Here is an 8031-nt window from a genome sequence, read left to right as displayed (position 1 = left end):
CTCTTGAAAATCCGAGAAACGCTTCCGTTTTTCCGGCAGCGGCAAGAAGTGACTTGAGCTGTACATAACCTGAAGAAGGAATCCGGAGGCTGCATGGACATTGGCAGAACTGAAGTGGATATCAGAAAGGACAAAGAAATCATTAACAAAGTCACTGCCGTTGACAGAAAAAAACAGACAGATATAGAGACGGAGAGATATAAGTAGTCGACATAACCTGACGTTAGGAAGGAAACAGGCCAAGTGAGTCTCTCGATTCCCCGACGAAAACGTCGCTGCTCCTCTCGCTTGTTCTCGTCGGTTCTGCTTTTCAAGAGTTTATGGAGAGACGAAGTCCAGCAGTCTCGGAAGAACTGGTTCTCTTTTTCAATTCGCACGGCATGTCTTCTTTTCACCCTTTCAGGTGGAAACACGCTTGATTTCTTTCGCAGCAGAAAAGTCGCTATTTCACAACTCACGCACCGTCGTCTTGTCGGAGAAGTTGGTTTCCTTGTTGCTCGAAACTGCTTCTGCTGTCCGTCTCTGCGCGGAGACTGCGTGATTTCAGAGACAGTTGCCGCTCTCTCTACCTCTCTCTCAGACCTGCCCCCTGTCCGGAGTATTAAGAAAGAAGCGAAAACATCTTTTTTTCCTCGTCCCCTGCAGCGGCAGCTCTCCTTCCTCGTCTTTCTCCCCTTTCTTTTTCTCTTCTGCATCTCCATGCTCTTCCTCCTTTTCTCCCGCCAACTCTCTCACTTCCTCTGCACATTCCGGTGGCCTCGGATCCCCCAAACTCCGCATTCCCGCGAGAGACCGCCTCTTGAGAAAAAAGCAAGAGCGCCTTTCCCCGACGGAAGAACACACTCTTTCTCGTGTATGTCGTTGCAGCCGCCACGAAGAAGGAGTTGATACATGTTCGTTTCTCGTTTTTAGGCTTTCTTCAGAAACGCCTAGAGGCGTCTCTGGAGAGGTGCGACGAGCTTCAACTTGCACATGTAAAGAGGCCCGAATCCGGACGGCGTGTCAGGCAACATGATCGCGCCGCGTTCTCGTTTTTCGAGGATCCAGACCGGGGAATCGTTCGCGCTTTCCAGGTCGTTTATCGCTTCACATAAAGCCGAATCTCGCTCCAAAACAGCAAAAGGCCCCCCAAACTCTGCATTCGCAATCGCTGCCTCTGCAGGCGCCGGAGATCCCTCGCTGCCGCCGGTGTATGTACACCTGCCTGGCGACAGGCGCCTGGAGTGCGTTGGCGGATGAACACAGGCGTCCCTGGGCATGCGGAGAGTCTCCTCCGTCTGCTTTGTGTCTTTCGTCTCCCTTGCTTCACTTGTCTGCGCTGTCTCCGCCTGTGCTTGAGTGGGCTGAAGAACCACGATCCGCGAAAACTCCGACGACACCGAAGAAGAAGAGAGACCTGTCGAGTCGACCAGGAGAGAACATTCTTTGACGCTGCTTCCGCAACTCTTGAGGAGTTTTTCGACGACCTGAGAAACGCGAGCGAAAAGCCGGTGCAAGGAAACAAAGAGAAGTACAGACAAGAAAGAGAAAGAGGAGGAATCACGAAGAAGAGAAGGAGTGCGAAAGAAAGACAAGAGCAACGCAAGGCAGCAACTCTTCCAAACGGACGCCGCAGTAGTACGTCGTGATGACGCCTTCAGTGCGTCGATTCGTAGAAAGGCATTGCCGTAAAACTCGAGAAAAGACTCGAAAACAAATCAAATGTCTCCGAAGGAGGAACTCGCAACGGTGGAGAAATCAAAGAAGCATACGTTTCGATGCGACCTTTCTCCTTCTCTGTACATAGCAACGAAGTCAAGCTTCTACTTCATTATGAAATAACTCATTCACTGCCTTGATCGTCACCACCCTCGCTTCTGGACACAACCGGGCTACCGAGAACGAAACCTTTCTCGCGTGAGACAAACAGGCGCCTCTGGAGGCATGTCTCTGTGCCGACAAACAGGGAGTTCGAGTCTTCTACAGAAACCTTATTCGCGCGAGCTGTGCACCTCTCGGAAAGGATGCATGCAGTTAAAGACGCGTCCTTTTCTTCGTGACGCATGTGGACAAAGAGTCCTGCGTTTCCTCGCGTTCCCGTTCTCTTCACTTCTTCACCTTTTCGTTCTCCACCTCAGACAGAGCACAGGTGCTGTAGAGCAGAACGCCTCCAACTCGAAGCAAGCGTAGAGCCTCTTTGAGCAGTTGAAGTTGCCGCTCTGCATGCGCTTTCGGAGTCCCTGAAAGGAAGTGACAAGTCACAGAAAACGCGGTGGAAAACGCCCGTAATAACCACACTCACCCTGCACAGATAGAGACGCCGCGCCTCCGACCTTTGTGACAGACGCGACAAGTTGTTCACGTTGAAGTGGACTAATCGCTCTCGCCGGTCAAAGAGGAAGTTTCGTTTGAGGAAGAAGCAGCTGCGCGCGTGGTGATGTGCAGTCGTTTTAACTCCACTAAATGGAACGCTTTTTTAGGAGAATAGAAGGATTCTAAGAAGACACGCCAACGCTCCCACAACGATCCGGGGAAGGTCGCGAACGGCTTGGAGGCTTAATTTGGAACCTCCTTCTCGCTCGCTCCATGAATCGTGAAACGGTCGCCTCTCTCACTTTCTCCTCTCCCTTTGTGTCAAGACCCCTCATGTTCCCCCTCCTTCCAGGTTTCACTCCCGCTCGCTCTCCTCTGAGGATCGCGGTAGAAGATCTCTTTCTCTTTGGAGACACCGCGTCCACGTCGAACGGAAATCCCGTCACCAGGCAACGCAAACACGGGATCTTGAACAAAGGGAAGAAGATCTCTTCGTCGCGTCCTACCTGAGGCCCACAAGGCGAGAGCAGATTTCCCCTGCTTGAGCAAATGCCGATCCGAGGAGCAGGGCGCGTCGACCAGAATCGTGTCGAACGGCGCAAAGCGTTCTGAGAAAGGCAGAACAGAAGCTGCAAGTGTCTGGTGGAAAACGAACAGGTAGACCTGCACAGAGAGGAAAGGTGAACGCGCGAAGTAAGACATACCCCGCAGACGGCAATAAAACAGAGACCGCAGAGTCTGTTGTCTGACACAAACAACACAGAGAATGGCGTGTGGCGGGGAATGCCAGGAACAGGTTTGACAAGACCTCCCGCATTATTTCTTACCGTACGCGCCTCCCTTAGTGCCGCTTGCACAAGTGACTTGCACAAGTCGTCTGAGACACACACCGACGGACCGGAGAAACGCGTTTCCTTCAACTGCCTGCTTATTCAAATTCCGCTTCCGACTCTCAACTCTGAATCATCACAGCCACCTTCTCTCGACCTTCTCCACCACACAAAAGTGAATCGATGCCCATATACATATACATATATATATACATATATATATATATACATATAAATACATATATATATGCATATATATACATATATGTATATATATATATATATATATAATGCATGCGCATATGCATCTATGTACATGTACGTACACATATGGATGGATGTCCATACGTCCATGCGTAGACATGGATGGAAGCTTCGAGTGCGTGAATGTTCGCGACTCTCTTTGCGTCTGTCTATGGGCATGTTTCCGATGCATCCTTCCACATAAGTGCAAAAACATGTCTGCAATTATTTATCTATATATGCATATGCATTCGCATACTTGTTCGATCCACACGAGAGTCGACGCGACAACGGTCTCTCCACGACACACGCACCGACTCATCTTCATGGCTCGTGCCGATCGCAGAGAGTCCTCCTCACTTACTTTTTGACAATTTCGGGGGAAAGAAAGGTATGAAGAACTCTCTGGAGTCTGGACAGAAAAAGTGACAAAGACACTGTTGTGCAGAGTTTGCCGCTCGGGGCTCATGCAGTCCCTCGTCCATCTGTTCCATTTTTGGTTTCTTCTCGTATTTTCGTTTCTGTCCGCGGTTCCCTCCCTTCTTTTGGTTTTTTCTCGTTTGCCTTCTCTTCTTTTCTCTTCTTATCGGGGTCTCCACCTTTCCATCCGCGGGCGACTCGCTTCGTTGCACACGAGCAGGCCTGCATTTCTGCTGTTCGACTTCTGCATCAAAGAGCTCCCATTGCCAAAGAGACACGGAGAGGAAGGAAAGAGCATGCTCGCGAGGACGAGAGACTTGCCGCCGGGTGCCTGCAGGTGATAGCGCGAGGGAAGAAGAAACAGAAAAAACAAACTCGGAGGAAAAACTCCCTCGGAAACAAGCAGACAAAAGGACATCAAAACACCACCCCAGCAGAAGCCGAGGGAAGCGTCTTCTGAACTCGTCTATGAAGACCGAGGCAGCAGGAAGACCAAAGAGAAGAGAGACCTGGATGCGAAGCAGAGAGAGAGAAGAAAGCGAGGCCGGAAACGCGAGAGAAAAATCTTACCGCACAGAGGTCGAGGACTCTCTCTCCAGGCGAGACACCGAGAGCGCAAGCGGCAAAGGCAGATGCGCCATCTGACAGAAGAGAGTCACAGAACACGGAGAAAATAGAAAAGATAAGAACGAAGGGGGAGACCTGAGGAGAAACAGGAGAGGAGAAAAGGGGGAAGATCTGTGTTCGGTGTGGGGGCTCTCTCGTCTGCTTCTCGAGTTTATGGTAAATTCAGTTTTCAATATGCGATACACTCTTTGGAAAAAGCAGCTCCCGCGAAGACCAAACAGCGGTGCAGTGTTAAGCAGAGAACTTCCGGCGATCGCTGCATGTGCTTCGACTGAAAAGGCCAAACGTTTTCCGTGAAAAAGGAGACAAACAGGAGATTCTCTAAAACTGTGCACTCCGACCCCCCCCCCCTCAAACCGATTCGGACAGCGGTATGGACACCTGAGAGATGCCAGGAGTCACAGGAAGAAGCAGAAATTTACCAAGGTAGTAGACTTTTTCCTTTTCGAGGCTTTCCAGCCACGCGCGTTCCTGGGCGCTCCTCTCGCAGCGCTTTGACTTCGAGCAAGAAGCCGAGGAAGCGGACAGATTCGAAGAGCAGGCAGGGGGAGAAGACTCCCATGAGATGGAAGGAGAGACTGGGGCCGCACACGGGGCGGCCACCAGCGAAGAAGGAAGAGGAGAGGAAGAGGCAGAACCAGAGGAAAGATCAGAAGGAGAGGAACGAGAAGAGGAGACGGCGGATGAGACAGTCATGGCGGAGGTTCCTGATGGAGACAGCGGGGAGGAAACTGGCGAAGGAGCATCACAGGAAGCGTGAGAATCTTTCGATTTCGACTCTGGGTTCTGCCGGTGGTGCCCTGCTTCTGTCGGCGTCTCTTCTCCTTCCTCTCCAGCGCCAGCGACAAGGAAAACGTTGGGAGAAGGCAAGCCGCTTGGGCGCAGGTGGAGGAACTCGATCAGATCCTCTCGAGTCTCGTGAGAAAAGCCACCCGCGTCATCCTGATAGCGAGCCGCGCCTGCATTTCTCTCTGCTACACCTCGAGCCCCGCATAATTCCGCGTCCCGCAGCTCGCTGCCAACTTCTCCGCTCGCGCTCGTTCCGGTGTACGTACACCCGAAGCCTTCGGCGACTTCCCTCCTGTGCGGTTTCGGCGGAAGCGAGCTGGGAGAGTTTTCTTCTCCCTGGCGCGTGTCTCGTGTTTCCGCAGCAGCGACGAAGGCGGCAAACCTCCCTTCCCCTGCCAACGCCCGGAGGAGGGACTTCCACCGAGCAGAGCCGTACTGACGTTCGTGGTACGCCGACCATCCGGAGGCACCTCGGAGGACCAGGCCGGAGCTGGCAGCAGGCCTCTTGACCGACTGCCGAGAAGACATTTTCTGCGGTCAAAATGTAAACGAGTAGCTGAACTCGTGGTCTGTGCTCCGCAGAAAACGCGGCACACGAATCTTCTGGAGACGTCGTAGGAAGGTTTCTGGACGTGGACCTGGCGGTTGTTCGCAAGTCCCGCCTCTGCATGGAGCATCAATTTTTCAATTTCAATTCCACGAAGTCGGCTTGCACCTCTCTCCCTTTTGGAGAGATTTGCATGCAGGGAGCGTGACAGGACAGAAAAGAAGAATTGCCTTCGTGGAGATGCAGCGGATAGGCGGAAGAATGGCGTTTTTTTTTGCTGTAGCTCTGCCGACTGCGCTCCTGCAAACGGAACGGGAGTGCAAAGCTGTGGCTATACGCGGCGTTGGAGGATCTCTTCCTTACGCGAGTCAGGAAGGAGCACAAGAATCGGATTCTTGATCGTTTGGCACCCAATTACGAACTGGAGGAACGCGCTGGACACCTGACTGCTTTTTACACTACGTGGGATCGCCGATTTTGAGGCCTCTCGCTAACAGACGACGAAAGGACAGGGGAAACTGAAGAGAGGCGAACACGCAGAGAAAAGATTGAGGAAGCTCCAGAGAAGATGGAGTGAACTCGGTCCGAGCCGTTTGTCCGCCTTCAAAGCGATCACGCGAGTGTGGCAGATGCAGAAAAGTGGTATCGAGTTTAACGCATCGATTGCATGTGCCGGCTCCGTGCATGCAAGCAGCCTGACAGAAGTTGGTGAGAGAAGCGCCAGAAAAGACGTTTCTTTTTCGAAGACGCGGCTTTCTCCACCAATATTGGCAGGGCCCGACTCAAGCGATTCAAACTGTACACGCAAGCGCGCACCAGGTGTACAGAAACCGGACTTGGACAGAGCGTCACCGAGGCTTTCCCCATGTGTCTCATGCAACGGCGGACTGCAAGAAAGGAACGCAGGAAATCGCGCCTAATTATTCATGGGACACACTTACCAATTGTGACATGGTATGCAGACAGCATGCGTATCTCTTCAAATTCCTAGTGGTCAAAAATGCTGCAAGAATTCCGCCGAACTGGTGCAAGTCAGGAGTCAAAGATCTGCACAGCGTCAGTGTCTTGGACCCTGGTGTTTGAAACACAATCGCAGATGGTGCCGACAGTTTCCAGCGATGTCGAGGAAGAAGCGTGCATGATCGTTGGACCCAGACAAACTGTAGCCTATTGCTACAAGCGCCACCGAAACAGGACACAGGTGTCCGCGTTTTGACAAAACTGCGGATGCGGTTTTTCTTCGGGTTACTGGCAAGAAGTAGTTCCACAGGAAGGCCACCGGTGAAGGCGATGGCCCAAACACAGAAGATAGAGTGTTTACCTTCTAGTCCTGACTCGAGAGCAACCAGTGAAAAAGGCTGCCTTCGGGTGCTTGCTCGATCACTGTTGTTCCAACAACTAGGAGTACACCGAGTGGTGCGGCGAGGAGGATCGCGGAACTACGAGAGCCAGTCCTGGAAATGACAAAAGAAGGTTCTTTCGCTTACACGAAGATTCCTGAAAATACCATTCAGCCAGGATGATCAGCCTTTAAGAATCAGGCAATTGTTTTTTTCGCCTACCTCACGGCGGGGGTGTATCGATTTTCCGGGTAGGCCAGTTACACTTCTCCTTCAGGCTTGATTTGTAAAAATATAGATCTGTCCTTAACTCCGCGTTGAGAGTGTTTTAAGCAGGTGGTTTTGAATTCGCATTATTTGCACTCAGAATCACAAAGCGGTCAGAGACTGGTGCAACGCGGCACTGCGATGCGTGGCTGGACAACACCGTTGAGGGAGACAGAGTAGACTCTTGAATCTGCAGGCGTTCGACGCAAAGCGGCTTCCTGCTTCTACATCGCATGCCTCTTGGCAGAACGTCTTTGCCCGTGTTCTGTGAAAACTGGCTAGGTTCGTCAAACAGACCGCACTCTCGACGATGCATATCGCTTGCAATTAGAAATGCGCACATTAACCAAGAAGACCAACGGCCCCGCAGAAACAACAATGGCCCATAAAAACCATCTGGAGTTCGGCCTTGTACAGAGGATATATTAACATCATTGCACCCGCGTGTCTTCGGGATTGGGAAGTCGACATCCTCGCGCTGTTAGTACGAGTGGTAGCAGTCATCCACACATGCCACCTCAAACAGAACAGCAGTAATCTGAATCTCGTGGTACACTGAAATCCAACACTTTTGGCCGTATTAAGCAGTCTTGGTGGTGTGGTGGTGGTGTGCAGCAATCACATGGGAGAAAGGGCTGCTTTGCTTCTCAGAATATCACATAACTGGAGTCACAGT

At 51.8% G+C, this 8031-nt stretch overlaps 1 protein-coding gene across 1 annotated transcript; it reads right to left on the bottom strand.

Moving 5' to 3' along the window:
- Positions 1 to 181: 181 nt before the first annotated feature.
- On the bottom strand, positions 182 to 6138 carry TGME49_222340 (NOL1/NOP2/sun family protein). Its single transcript, XM_018779965.1, has 8 exons — positions 4835 to 6138; positions 4356 to 4426; positions 3965 to 4116; positions 3730 to 3777; positions 3120 to 3169; positions 2799 to 2900; positions 2098 to 2219; positions 182 to 1466 (listed from the first exon to the last, which is right to left on the bottom strand). Exons 1-8 carry the CDS (start codon positions 5727 to 5729, stop codon positions 930 to 932), a joined length of 1977 nt encoding a protein of 658 aa, XP_018638313.1. The 5' UTR covers positions 5730 to 6138; the 3' UTR covers positions 182 to 929.
- Positions 6139 to 8031: the final 1893 nt, after the last annotated feature.

The sequence above is a fragment of the Toxoplasma gondii genome, chromosome II (genome assembly GCF_000006565.2).
Source record: "Toxoplasma gondii ME49 chromosome II, whole genome shotgun sequence".
NCBI lineage: Eukaryota > Apicomplexa > Conoidasida > Eucoccidiorida > Sarcocystidae > Toxoplasma > Toxoplasma gondii.
The sequence above is the reverse complement of the archived record's forward strand: the minus strand, read 5'-3'. Positions and strand labels throughout refer to the sequence as shown.

What these genes read in the sequence shown, in the direction of transcription:
- TGME49_222340 (XM_018779965.1), bottom strand. Translation starts at nt 5,729, where the DNA reads ATGTCTTCTCGGCAGTCGGTCAAGAGGCCTGCTGCCAGCTCCGGCCTG. An exon ending in GGAAAAAGTCTACTACCTTG is followed by an intron (nt 4,427 to 4,834) that starts GTAAATTTCTGC and finishes CTCTTCTGTCAG; the next exon opens with ATGGCGCATCTGCCTTTGCC. An exon ending in AGTCGCCCGCGGATGGAAAG is followed by an intron (nt 3,778 to 3,964) that starts GTGGAGACCCCG and finishes TTTTCTGTCCAG; the next exon opens with ACTCCAGAGAGTTCTTCATA.